This window comes from Notothenia rossii, assembly GCF_949606895.1.
Source record: "Notothenia rossii genome assembly, chromosome: 4".
NCBI lineage: Eukaryota > Metazoa > Chordata > Actinopteri > Perciformes > Nototheniidae > Notothenia > Notothenia rossii.
The window spans coordinates 91,989,820-92,004,513 of record NC_136902.1 but is presented as its reverse complement, the minus strand read 5'-3'; the positions used below and the strand labels follow the sequence as shown (position 1 = coordinate 92,004,513).

Sequence of the window (14,694 nt, the reverse complement as noted above, 5' to 3'; positions counted from 1 at the left end):
AAACCTTAATTTGTATTCATTTGAATGTATAGAGGGGGAACTGAGGAGGTGATATTGGATAAAAAGTCACTCTTAATTTAGAAATATTCAGATAATTATTCAAACAGGACTGATTTTAATCTGTGCTCTGTAAGTTATTCTTTTAAAGGTTTTACATTTTTTAATGTACACAATCCTAGGTGTTTCAGTAATACGCTGCTGGAGGAAGATAAGAGAATATCTAGCCGTTTTTTATTTTATTGTCACATTTATTAATTAAACTTCAGTTGTTCCTGGAGGACCTTGAAGTATATTTATATTTAGCTTATTATTCCAAGTTTGCTCACCCACAAGCACCTTGTTAAAATGTTAAAGTGATGCCAGAAAACAACATTTCTGTTCCTCAAAAACTGTATAATTACTCCAGAAATATGAGCAGTCAAAAAGGGTTGGTCGGCCATTTAAATTAAATTAAAGACCAATCTTTTTAATTTGGCTTATAATTTGGGGCAATAGTAATTTGTTAGTAGTATCACTGTTCATGTTTTAAGATATAACTCTTTCTGTTTGTTTACACCTTGTTTTTAATGATTGTTCCTCATTTGTTATTGTCCTTTTATGTCATACTCTGTAAAAGCACTTCAAGCATGAAAGGTGTTATATAAATAAAGTTTATTATTATTAATGTCGTCTGGTTTTTTGAGCGTTATTTTCTCTTCTTTGTGAAATGCCGCTGTGTCAAATGTCCTTCTTGGGTTGCCGTACATTGCCAAAATGGGTGCGCTCTGTGAGTCTCACACTCCGCTTCTCTCTGGGGGCTCTCTCCCTCTATTCACACCACTTTTCCCCAGCTTTCAAAGACTTATTCCTGGGTAGAAAAGCCATGTGCATCACCCTGGATCTCTGCATATGTGCCTGTGAGTCTGAGACCCTGCTAACAGCAGTGACTCTGCTGTTTTCATCTTCTTGTACATTTCATGACTTAAAAGGGGACGAAATGGACAGTTTCCTGTCCATACTGACATGAATATGTCCATAACACCGTATGTTTATGCAGTCAAACATACATTTGAATTAAAACAGTTTAATGCTCTTTTAACACTCATGTACCCACGATTCAAGCTGCTTTCCTGGGTTACAAAGTGCTGTGAAGCAGCCTGTTCTCTGGCTACAGTCTGGGTGCAAGAGCCATGTCCTGCAAAGATCTCTCTGGGTGCACTCTGTGAGTCTCACACCCTGCTTCTCCGGGGTGCTGAAGAGTCATTGTCAGGCTCCTCTCCACAGTTGTCACCCTAAAAATGATTTGTAATCATTATCTTTGCATTTAAATGATTTATTTTATCATTAATATGGTTCCCTAACACAATGCACATAGTCTTGAGCTCACTTGGGTCTGGGGTCCTGCATCTGCATTAATCAGGCGTTTTAACACTTTTTTCCATGAAAATGATTTTTATTCACTATCATTGGGCTATATAAATCAAATTCCGGGTTACTCGGAGCACAATTGTAACTTTTACTATTTAAATGTATTTGTATTATATATTTTTGGGCAATAAAAGTGACATTTCTGGGTGACTTTGTCAGTTTATGGAACTTAGCCCACAAATCCTGGAGGTTCCAGGCTGAATTTGGGAGCTCATAGGCGGCCTGCCATGAGCCCCCACCCGTGGAAAGAAGAAAAAAGTGAAAAAAACGGTCAATTATATCTTAAAATAATCAAAAATGAAGTTTAAAAATATTCTCGAAATAATTACTAAGTGCCAACGGAGAAGGGGCTCAAAAAAGCTCCTTCGGGCCGAAGCCCCGGACACTTTTCCACTTCTCCGTTGCAACTTACAACGGAGAGGGGAAACCAAGCTTCCCCTTCTCCGTCAAAAAAATGTATTCATCCATTTCAGACTACTGTCTGCACGAAATCGGAAACCCGGTTTTTGAGAGGACTCAGAAAAAAAAAACGGGTGTCTGATTTCATGGAGGAATGTATCCGCTCCATGTGCACTCTGGCTCTGATACATTTGTTGCCTGGAGACCCCCCAGCCTGGTTCTTACCAAACTTTAAGTTTGCAAACTGGTCTCTGGACGAATGCAAGGGGAGTTTGAGGGGACTCTACCCGCATTATGAGACACTATTTTGGGATACATTTTCTCACTTTCACCCCTTTGCTATGGATCTCCAAAAAGTGAACTCAGACTTTTTCTGACTGTGGAGGAATGCAAGGGGAGTTTGAGGGGACTCTACCCGCATTATGAGACACTATTTTCGGATACATTTTCTCACCTTCACCCCTTTTCTATGGATCCCCAAAAAGTGAACTCAGACTTGTTCTGACTGTGGAGGAATGCAAGGGGAGTTGACAGGGGACTGATGCACTATTTTTGGATACTTTTTTTCATTTTCAGCCCTTTTCCATGGATGAATTGAAACTTATTTTTTTTACATTTTGGTCAATTTGACCCAGTTCTGGTAACCACATTGCCTGGAGGATAGGACCGAGATATGACAGACTCTCTGGCCGCCTCACAAGTCACTATTGTCGGACACTTTCTTTGTTTTACCCCGGTTCTAGCACTCTTTCTTCCTTTGACCATAAAACGTGTTTTTCCTGCTGGGGTACTGCCTGGTTCCGGGGAACCCCAAACCCTCTCATGGTTGGGGCACCATGAATTGATGCATCAGACCCAATGTTGCCATCACCAGCCCCGCGTTGGTGCGGAGGTGGGACAATTTAACCCTGTCGTATACCATGCATTGAAGCATTGGACCCATTGTTGCAATCACCGGTTACGCTAACGCATATAAACGGAGAAACAAATCCTGGAGGTTCCAGGCAGAATTTGGGTACTCATAGGCGGCTCATAGGCGGCCTGCCATGCACACCCACCCGTGGAAAGAAGAAGAAGAAAAAAAGTAAAGAAAACGGTCAATTATATCTTAAAATAATCAAAAATGAAGTTTTAAAAAATTGCCGAAAAAACGACTGAGTGCCAACGGAGAAGGGGCTCGAAAAAGCTCAACCTGTTGGCGCTTCGGTCCGAAGCCCCGGAGACTTTTCCCCTTCTCCGTCGCAACTTACAACGGAGAGGGGAAAATCAGGTTCCCCTACTCCGTTGAAAAAGTTAATTCATCCATTTCAGACTGCTGTCTGCACGAAATCGGAAACCCGTTTTTTGAGAGGACTCAGAACAAAAACGGTCGTGTAATGTCCTGGAGGAATTCATCCGCTACATGTGCACTCTGGCTTGGATAAATGTGTTGCCTGGAGACCCCCAAGCCTGGTTCTTACCAAACTTGAAGTTTTTTTGAACTGGTCTCTGGAGGAATGTAAGGGGAGTTTGAGGGGACTATACCCGCATTATAAGGCACTATTTACGGATACATTTTTATCACTTTTAGCCCTTTTTTATGGTTCTCCAAAAAGTTAACTCAAACTTTTTCTGACTCTGGAGGAATGCAAGGGGAGTTGGCCGGGGACTCTACCCGCGTTATGATGCACTATTTTATCATTTTTAGCCCTTTTTGTGGTTCTCCAAAAAGTTAACTCAGACTTTTTCTGACTCTGGAGGAATGTAAGAGAATAGCAAAGCTTTCCAAATGCACATGAAATAAGTATTTAACTTCAATCTTTGAGTGGTTTGTTACTAATCTGCTCATACTGTATTAATAAAGTGAACGACAATATAACCTTCAAATCTTGAATCTTTGAATGGAAATATAATCTGTGAAAAAAATATCATTTATCAATTTGTCTTTTTTTATTTTCATAGGAAGCACATTCCACCTGTGTAGAGACAGCTGGCGTCTGATTGGAGGACTGCAGGAGTCTGTTTGTGTGTGTGTGTGTGTGTGTGTGTGTGTGTGTGTGTGTGTGTGTGTGTGTGTGTGTGTGTGTGTGTGTGTGTGTGTGTGTGTGTGTGTGTGTGTGTGTGTGTGTGTGTGTGTGTGTGTGTGTGTGTGTGTGGATTGGAAAGGGTGTACCATCATCAGCAGTACGGGATGCTGGACCGTTTCTCTTCACCTTCTACACTGCAGACTTCACCCACAACACTGAAACACCTGCAGAAGTTCTCTGACAACTCCCCTGTGGGAACTTCAGTCTCATGCTTTGAATGTTATGAAGACCAAGGAGCGGCATTTTGCCGACAACTGTAAACAGGCTTGTCTGTTTGAGCAACTAGCTCAGTGCAAAGAAGTAGAAAGGGTTGGGAGAGAGTGAAGAGAGAGAGAGAGAGGTTCCAGGTTGTTGTGTTGAGAATATTCAGGAGAACATTTGTCATTGTCATTGTCCAATGAATATGTGTCCACTCATATGTTGATAGGAGTATTAAAAACATATAAAAAACGAGCGATTCATTTGTGATGAATCGCGATTAACTATGGACAATCATGCGATTAATCCATTGAGGTTTAATTTTTTGAATCTGTCCGCGAGCGCGACGGCATCTGCGATCCCTCGCTCTACCCCTCACTATCGCGTGAAGGGTCTGCTTTATGCGCTCCGCACAGTAACCCAGCTGCGAGGCACGGGCGAACAGTTCATGGGCGTGCTCACTAGCGCACCTACCCCCCCCCCCTGTTCATAAAGTAAAGTACCCCTCAAAAGGTCCGGTTTATTTCATCTTAAGGATGCGCATCAAGCAACATCTCCAGGTGCTCCTTTGCGAACCAGGGCAAAAAAGTTATGTGCACCCCTGATTATATTTGAGTTTTATCACCACACTTGCTCCATGGTGTATATATATATATATACAGGACTGTCTCAGAAAATTAGAATATTGTGATAAAGTTCTTTATTTTCTGTAATGCAATTAAAAAAACAAAAATGTCATACATTCTGGATTCATTACAAATCAACTGAAATATTGCAAGCCTTTTATTATTTTAATATTGCTGATTATGGCATACAGCTTAAGAAAACTCAAATATCCTATCTCTAAATATTAGAATATCATGAAAAAGTATACTAGTAGGGTGTTCAACGAATCACTTGAATCGTCTAATTAACTCGAAACACCTGCAAGGGTTTCCTGAGCCTTGAAAAACACTCAGCTTGGTTCAGTAAACTAAATCACAAGTATGGGGAAGACTGCCGATCTGACTGCTGTCCAGAGGACCGTCATTGACACCCTCCATCAGGAGGGTAAGACACAAAAAGAAATTTCTCAAAGAGCAAGCTGTTCACAGAGTGCAGTTTCAAAGCACATCCACAAAAAGTCTGTTGGAAGGGGGAAATGTGGCAGGAAACGCTGCACAACCAAGAGAGATGACCGCAGCCTTAACAGCATTGTGAAGAAGAGTCGCTTCCAGAATTTGGGGGAGCTTCAAAGACAGTGGACTGAAGCTGGAGTCCAGGTATCAAAAGTCACTGTTCACAGACGTGTCCGGGAAATGGGCTACAATAGCCGTATTCCCATGGTCAAGCCACTTCTGAACTCAAGACAACAGAAGAGGCGTCTGACTTGGGCTAAGGAAAAGAAGCACTGGACAGTTGCACAGTGGTCCAAAGTCCTCTTTTCAGACGAAAGCAAGTTTTGTATTTCATTTGGAAGTCAAGGCGCCAGAGTCTGGAGAAAGGCTGGAGAGGAGCAAAATCCAAGTTGCTTGAAATCCAGTGTGAAGTTCCCACAGTCAGCGATGGTTTGGGGAGCCATGTCAGCTGCTGGTGTTGGTCCACTGTGTTTCATCAAGCCCAGAGTAAATGCAGCTGTGTACCAAGAGATTTTAGAGCACTACATGCTTCCGTCTGCTGAAAAGCTCTATGGAGATGAGGAATTCATTTTCCAGCATGATCTGGCACCTGCCCACAGTGCCAAAACCACCAGTAACTGGTGTACTGACCATGGCATTACTGTCCTCGATTGGCCTGCAAATTCCCCTGACCTGAACCCCATAGAGAATATGTGGGGTATTGTGAAGAAGAAGCTGAAAGACACCAGACCCAACAATGCTAATGAGCTAAAGGCCGCTATTGAAGCATCCTGGGCATCCATAACACCTCAGCAATGCCACAGGCTGATTGCCTCCATGCCACGCCGCATTGATGCAGTAATCCGTGCAAAAGGATTCCCAACCAAGTACTGAGTGCATTAATGGACATTTTCAAATGTTTGATTGTATTTTGCTGTTATAAATCTTTTTTTTTTACTTGGTCTGAGGAACTATTCTAATTTTTTGAGATAGGATTTTTGAGTTTTCTTAAGCTGTATGCCATAATCAGCAATATTAAAATAATAAAAGGCTTGCAATATTTCAGTTGATTTGTAATGAATCCAGAATGTATGACATTTTTGTTTTTTTAATTGCATTACAGAAAATAAAGAACTTTATCACAATATTCTAATTTTCTGAGACAGTCCTGTATATATATATATATATAAATACATACATATATATGTATATATATATACACCAAAGGAAGGCCAATACGGGTAGCTGCTCTCAGGAGGGAGTCCAGGAGAAAAGAGAGAAGGAAAGTAGCATTCGCTCAGAATCTGTGTTACCTTCAAAGACAAGGGGAAACATGTTCAGGTAACAAAACAGAGGACTAGACTTCAACTGTCACACACACCACAAGGTTTAGCCTCAGCTCAAGTTGAGCTCTCTGTAAAGATACGGGTCCAGCTCTCGGAGAGCATTGATCAGAACCCTGCTCGCTGCAGCTCCTTTATTTCGCACTGCGTCCACCACCTCTCGTGCTCCGTCATTTTGGGGTTTGTTTCTGGCTGACGTCATTTCAGATTCACTGATCACTTCAGACTCAAAGAGTTTATCCAGAAGGTCGTTCAGGACAGTTGGAGTCACTCTTTGAATGAACTCTGTCCGAACTGAGAGCAGCCTCTGGTCTGCTGGGACTCTGCTCTCTGCTGGGACTCTGCTCTCTGCTGGGACTCTGCTCTCTGATGGAACTCTGCCCTCTGGGATATTTCTCTGGGACAATGCATTTCTTGGACCTGGTGGATAAACAGGGAAAATACTTCTTTTTTACTTTTGTTAACCAACAATCACATTAAACAGATCTCTTAAAAATGTAAGTAACTCAACAATCCTAGAGGTGGATTTCTGTTCAGTTAAAGTTATCATATGTAGAATAGAATAGAATAGAATCGGAGTGAAATGTGTTCTCTGCTTTTAACCCATCCAAGTACCAGGAGTCTAGTACGAAGAGCAGTGGGCAGCTATTGCACAGCGCCCGGGGAGCAATGGGAGTGAGGGGGGAAGGGGGGTGTCAGGTGCCTTGCTCAAGGGCACCACGACAGGGCAGGAGGTGAACTGGGACCTCTCCAAGTAGCAGTCCAGACTACATATTTGGGTCTGGTCAGGGAACCTAATGCTCACAGTCCAAGCCCCTAGTAACATGTACGATTTCCTCATTCAAATGTATAAAAACTCCTACACCTGTATTATTTATATTTTGTTGAGTTGTGTACATAGATTATCCCAAATGTTTCAGAGAGATGTGTAATTTTAAAGGTAACAGTACGTTCATCGCGGTCTCCTGTAATGGCAGCGTATCCACTTAACCATGAGAAGCTGAAGACTACAACTCCCATGATGCCACGCTGTTTCACCACCACACCACACTAGTTATTACTATAGTTATAGAACATTACAGGTTGTGTTTAATGTCGTAATGATGCGTTGCCATGGAGCCTTAATAGAGAAGGCTATGAGATGGAGCTTTAGAGTTATCAGTCTATCACTGGGTCTGAGCTCAGGTGGAGTCTTTACCTTCCAGTGACACGAGATAATTCCAGACTACGTTTCCACCTTGGTCCTTGAGCTTCAAATCCACTGTCTCTGTGTTCGTCGTCAGGGAAACTTGAAATGTCGGATCGTAATCTGGTCCAAAACTTGATACAAATGTTTTACTCTGAAAACCAGAAGCAGAAGTTAAACGTTTAGCTGTTTCTTTCCTGATTGTGGATCCACATGCAGATACATGTGTGTTAATGATCATTGTCTTCCTTTAGAGGAGTATCAGTGACTCACCTCAGGCTGAATGAAGAAGCCCTCAGGTTCACAGTGCACACTGTAACCTTTAAACAGTTCCAGCTCACAGTCGGAGGAGATTGTGATGTTCACAGCAGGTCTGTGTTGATCAGCAACCTTCAGTAACAGAGTAACTTTAGTTATGCTCAGATAGTCAAGGAAACTTTATTTAAAGATCACATTAAACAACAACAAACGTTGACAGACCTGCTAAACAAAGTGATGAGATACACAATCAATCACAACATAATTATAAGTATGTATTGCCTTTTTAAAGGAATATTAAAATGGGATTATTTTTAATTCTTTGAGATAAGCTATTGAAGAAGCTATTCCAACGTTAACCAAAACACAAACCATCTGTGTCGGTTATACAACACAAAAGGCTGCTACCCAAGCTGTAACATGTGGCTGGTAGGGATGAGATCACGTTGTCTTGGCAGTGATTCATCTCAGCAGGTCTTTCAGTTCTGTGTGATGTGTTTAACATTCATGCCATCAGTTTCCGCAGACAGAAAGACATGCTGAGAGAGAATCATACAAAACCACAAAGAGCGATCTGAAGATTTACAGTTCAGATAGATCTTATTCTTCTCCCAGCACGAGAAGGTTTGAGAAGAGGAGCAGTGTGTGAGGAAATAGCTTTGGTTTAAACCAGTGTTTAGTCTGATGGTGAGCACATGGCCTTACCTCCTTCTTAGGGACGTTTTTCTGCAGCAGATGTACATCCAGTGTTTGCTTCTCTCTGACCGGGGGTCGTAGAAACACCAGAATCTTGCCCTCTACCCGCAGAAGCAGATACCTTTTAAGAAGATCCCAGACCAGGCCAAAGAGAGAGAGGTGAGGCACCTTCACCACCACGTGAGTGCGTGTGACCTCCAGCGGCTCCAAGATGCTCAGGACTTCATCAGTGATGTGGACGACAGACAACAGGCCGTCCAGGAGCAGCGCTGTGGAGCAAAGAGCTGGTCATCTGTTGCATTGCGCCTGAAACAGCTTCATCATATTCAATGTCACACCACTTTAGCTCAGAGCTAATGTTCATCTAATGTCATTCACCTTGGAGCCTCACTAGGATGTACCAGTTTATATCCTTCACCTTTTATTCTAATGGTTCATTATTGTTCCGCCCCCTGTGCTCTTTAACAATATTTGAGAGAAATGGTTATTTTGTGTATATAGAAAATGTTTTAGATCTTTGAGTTCATCTCATAAAAAATGGGAGCAAAAAAAAAGTGTTGCATTTATATTTTTGTTCAGTGTAGTTTAATAAAGCTGCTTTATAACTCTTGAACGCTAGTGAATAGTATAAAGTGCTAATCATTATATAAGTGTATTTGTTAACACTAGATGTCTTTACCATCCTCTGTCTCACTGTGTGGCAGGTGGAGCTGGCAGACGGCAGCTTCATCAGAACTCTTCACGTCGAACAGCGGCCCTGCTGCCTGCTTGCCAGCTGATTGGAGGAAGCTCTCCTCCCAAGGGACCGTCCTGTACAGAAGCTCCGCCTCCTGAGCCATGACGAACACCAGGCCAGTCGAAGCACACTGGAACTCACCTGGACCAGGACACCTGAACCTGTAGACACACAGGGGACAGGTTACTACACCAAGCCTTCACTGGCCTGTGTTCTGACTGACAGGTGTTCATCCAGCTGGAGTCTGACCTGGAGGAGGGTTTGTTGAAAGATCTGAAACACCTGATGATTACAGGAACATCACTGAAGATGTGTCCACATGCATCAGAATGTGTGTGTAAACACATTTTCATTATATTAACAAAATCTCTAGTCCAGCGAGGATCTAGACTGGTACTAGAAAACAATCCTTCCTACACACAGAGGCATTATTTTATTTACGTCTGTTGGAAAGAGATTGGATGCAATACCTCAAGGTGAAAAGGGACCTAATGTTTCTACACGGACCACTATTGCGGTAAGCATGTTGTAACTTCCGGTTGTTGTTGTCATCTCCGGGTATCCCGTGTGCCTGTTCTGTTGCTGATAGCTTATTATCTTAACTTAATCGATCGTTTTAAAACTCTTGATCACGGCAACTGCCTGACGTTGTAATCACACGTTACTACAGCTTAAGCACTCACAAACTCTCCTTCTCTTAGCGACTGTAACTCCACAGTTGCCTACACTCTTTTCGGGTTTGCTAACGGTAGCTACTTTAGCTTGATAGCTAGCCATGGCTCTTTCCCCATCCTCGGGTGCTATTTCCTGCTCTAACTGTCTCATGTTTGGTTACTCCCCTACCTCCTTTACTGGTACCGATACATGTGTTAAATGTAGTATAGTTGTTAGGTTGGAGGCGGGAATCATAGCCATAGAAGCCCGGCTCCGCATCTTAGAAAATAACTCAGCTACAGTAACGCCCATGTTAGCCGGTGCGGACCGGAAAAAGCGAGAATCGACACTCAGCGAGACACCCGCTGAGAAGCCAACTCTGGTTATTGGTAGCTCTATTATGAGACACGTGAATTTAGAGACCGAAGCGTCCACAGTCACATGCATTCCGGAGGCCAGAGCGGGCGGCGTTGAGGCGCATCTTAGACTGCTGGCTAAAAATAAACGTAAATACAGTAGGATTGTTATTCACGTCGGTGGTAATGATGTTCGTTTACGCCAATCAGAATGCACCAAACTTAATGTGGCGTCGGTGTGTAGTTATGCTAAAACAATGTCGGACACCGTAATCTTCTCTGGTCCCCTCCCCAATCTGATCAATGATGACATGTATAGCCGCATGTCATCATTTCAGCGCTGGTTGTCTTGGTGGTGCCCAGCAAACAATGTGGGCTTCGTGAATAATTGGACAGCCTTCTGGGGAAAACCTGGTCTGATTAAGAGAGACGGCATTCATCCTACTTTGGAAGGTGCAAATCTCATTTCGGCAAACATTTCAGGGCTCTGTGGACTTAATCCATGACAAACTGGAGTTGAGACCAGGAGGCAGAGTCGCAGTCTTACACGCTTCTCTGCGCTCTCTCCTAGGCAGTCATCCATAGGAATCCCGACCCCAATAAAATACCCAATATTAACGGTGTGTGTGTCTGCCCAAGGACAATTTAAGGTAAAACCTAATAGAGGTGTCATACATAATAACCTAATAAAAGTAAATGTAACAACTACTACAGTGCAACAAAACAGGAAGATTAAATGTGGTCTCTTAAACATAAGATCTCTAGCATCTAAAGCAATACTGGTAAATGATTTAATATCAGATTATAATATTGATATATGCTGTCTCACTGAAACTTGGTTGAGACATGAAGAATATGTCAGCATAAATGAGGCCACTCCACCCAGCCATATCAATACTCATATTGCCCGAGGCACGGGCCGAGGAGGTGGAGTTGCAGCAATCTTTGACTCAAGTTTACTTATCAATACTAAACAAAAATTAAATTATACCTCCTTTGAAAGCCTCATTTTCAGTCTTACGCATCCGACCTGGAAAACTTTGCAGCCAATCTTATTTGTTACAGTGTACCGTGCACCAGGTCCTTATTCAGAATTATTATCAGAATTCTCTGAGTTTTTATCAGCTTTGGTTCTTAAAACAGATAAAGTAATTATCGTAGGTGACTTTAATATTCATGTTGATGATGATAAAAATAGCCTTACTGTTGCATTTAACTCTATATTAGATTCTGTTGGTTTCTTTCAGAGTGTAAATAAACCAACCCACTGCTATAATCACACTCTTGACCTTGTTCTGACTTATGGTATTGAAATTGAGCAACTATTAGTCGAACCGCATAATCCTGCTTTATCCGACCATTTCTTAGTAACTTTTGAAGTACTGTTACTAGACTACAAAGCATTAGCCAAAAGCTCCTGCAGCAGAAACATATCTGTTAGTGCTATAGCCAAATTTAAGGAAGAGATTCCACCAATACTTAACTCGATAGCATGTCTGCATGTAGGGGAGGAAACTTATACAAAATGTACACCACCCCAAATTGATCATGTTGTTGATAGTGCTACAGATGCGCTGCGAATAAAATTAGACTCTGTTGCTCCTTTGAAAAAGAAGAAAATAAAACAACATAGATTAGCTCCATGGCATAATGCCGAAACCCGCAAAATAAAGCAAAAGTCGAGACAACTTGAAAGGATATGGCGTTCCACTAAACTTGAAGAATCTCGTTTAATTTGGCATATTACTCTCAATGAATATAAGAAAGCACTGCGTAAAGCGAGAGCAGCATACTACTCTTCATTAATAGATGAGAATAAGAATAATGCAAGATTTCTTTTCAGCACTGTAGCCAGGCTGACAGAGAGCCACAGCTCGACTGAGCCTTCTATTCCCATAGCACTCAGTAGTAATGATTTTATGTGCTTTTTTAACGATAAAATTGTTACTCTTAGAAACAAAATCAATGACCTCTTGCCTTTGACCAGTATTGTGTTATCAACAGCTCCCGGAAACGTAAGTTCTAATATTACACTAGATAGTAAACTAGAATGCTTTTCAGCCATAAACCTTGAACAATTAAATTCAATGATTCTCTCTTCTAAACCATCAACGTGTATCTTAGACCCAATTCCAACTAAGCTGTTAAAAGAAGTGTTTCCATTAATTAGCACTTCTTTATTAAATATTATGAATATGTCTTTATTATCAGGCTATGTTCCACAATCATTCAAAGTAGCAGTGATAAAACCGCTTCTTAAAAAGCACAACCTCGATCCAGAGGTTTTAGCCAACTATAGACCTATTTCTAATCTTCCGTTCCTCTCAAAAATTCTTGAGAAAGCAGTTGCAAAACAGCTGTGTGATTACTTAAAAAACTATGATTTATTTGAAGATTTTCAGTCTGGCTTTAGAACACAACATAGCACAGAGACAGCTCTGGTTAAAGTCACAAATGACATTCTAATAGCCTCTGACAAGGGACTTGTCTCTATTCTTGTCTTGCTCGATCTTAGTGCTGCATTTGATACTATCGACCATGATATCCTATTGCAAAGACTAGAGCACTTAGTTGGCAAACAGGGAACTGCTTTAGGCTGGTTTAGGTCCTATCTATCTGAACGCTCTCAGTTTGTACGTGTCAACGATGAATCTTCCATGCAAACCAAAGTTAGCCATGGAGTGCCACAGGGCTCAGTGCTTGGACCTATTTTGTTCACCCTATATATGCTTCCGTTAGGCAATATTATAAGGAATCATTCTGTAAACTTTCATTGTTATGCGGATGATACTCAACTATATTTATCAATCAAGCCTGATGAAATTAATCATCTAAATAAAATTCAAGACTGCCTCAAGGACTTAAAAACGTGGATGACCTTACATTTTTTGAAAAAACACGTTAAACACGACCAAAACTGAAGTTATTGTACTTGGCCCGAAGAATCTACGAAACAAATTATCTAAAGATATATTAACTATGGATGGCATTAATTTGGCCTCCAGTGAGACTGTAAGGAATCTTGGTGTTATATTTGATCAGGATTTATCCTTTAACACCCACATAAAATCAATTTCAAGGACCGCCTACTTCCATCGACGTAACATTGCAAAAATCAGGCATATCTTGCATCAAAACGATGCAGAGAAACTAGTCCATGCATTTGTTACTTCAAGGCTGGATTATTGTAACTCCTTATTATCAGGGTGTACAAAGAAGTCAGTCAAGTCGCTTCAACTGATTCAAAATGCTGCAGCTTGTGTACTAACCAGAGTTAGGAAAAGGGACCACATTACTCCTGTTCTGGCTGCCTTACACTGGCTCCCTATAGAACACAGGATAGAATTGAAAATTCTTCTTCTCGCCTACAAAGCCCTTAATGGGCAGGCGCCATCTTACCATAAAGAACTCATTATACCCTATTGTCCTACTAGGGCATTGCGTTCCAAGAATGCAGGGTTGTTGGTTGTTCCTAGAGTCTCTAAAAGTACAATGGGAGCCAGAGCCTTTTCTTATCAAGCTCCACTTTTGTGGAATCAGCTTCCAGTTTGTGTTCGGACGGCAGACACCCTATCCGTTTTTAAGAGTGCGCTTAAGACCTTCCTTTTTGATAAAGCTTATATTTAGGGCTGATTAGATTCAGCCCCTAGTTTTGCTGATATAGGCTTAGTTTGTCGGGGGACATCTTACTTCTTCCTTCTCTCTGTCTATACCTGTGTACTCTCATGTTCCGATTAACCCAGCTTCCCCAAATTTCTTTCTTTTTGGTGTCTATATACGCCGGGATCCGGAGTCATGGATGATCCTGCGGTCCTGTGTTATGGATTGTGAGTCCTGGATCTTGAGTCGTGGCTGCGGTCCTGGATCATAAGTCCTGGATGGATATCCTCGTGGATTCATTTTCTTATTATACACACATGCATTTCCTAACATTTGATCTACCTATGTTGCAAATGTATTATCTTTTCAATTTATACACGGCATCTATTGCACGTCTGTCCGTCCTGGGAGAGGGATCCCTCCTCTGTTGCTCTCCCTGAGGTTTCTCCCATTTTTCCCTTTAAACTGTGGGGTTTTCTCTGGAAGTTTTACCTTGTACGATGTGAGGGTCTAAGGACAGAGGGTCTAAGGACAGAGGGTCTAAGGACAGAGGGTGTCGTATTGTCATACTGATATTCTGTACAAACTGTGAAGTCCACTGAGACAAATGTAACATTTGTGATATTGGGCTATATAAATAAACATTGATTGATTGATTGAAAGACATGAAATCAAACACAATGAAATGAATATATATT

The 14,694-nt window shown here is 41.6% G+C and overlaps 2 protein-coding genes across 2 annotated transcripts in view; both read right to left on the bottom strand.

Moving 5' to 3' along the window:
• LOC307034969 (NACHT, LRR and PYD domains-containing protein 12-like) overlaps positions 1-14,694 on the bottom strand; it is a gene marked incomplete at its 3' end in the record, with an annotated part of 263,271 nt that overhangs the window by 20,104 nt on the left and 228,473 nt on the right. The window lies entirely within an intron of this gene.
• LOC307037426 (NACHT, LRR and PYD domains-containing protein 3-like) overlaps positions 6,415-14,694 on the bottom strand; it is a gene marked incomplete at its 5' end in the record, with an annotated part of 32,219 nt that continues 23,939 nt past the window's right edge. Inside the window, 6 exons of the mRNA XM_079678290.1 lie at positions 6,415-6,930; positions 7,709-7,850; positions 7,970-8,086; positions 8,660-8,919; positions 9,330-9,547; positions 9,610-9,668. Of these exons, the coding sequence (XP_079534416.1) occupies positions 6,563-6,930; positions 7,709-7,850; positions 7,970-8,086; positions 8,660-8,919; positions 9,330-9,547; positions 9,610-9,668 (1,164 nt within the window). The 3' untranslated portion in view covers positions 6,415-6,562. The remainder of the gene's footprint in view (positions 6,931-7,708; positions 7,851-7,969; positions 8,087-8,659; positions 8,920-9,329; positions 9,548-9,609; positions 9,669-14,694) is intronic.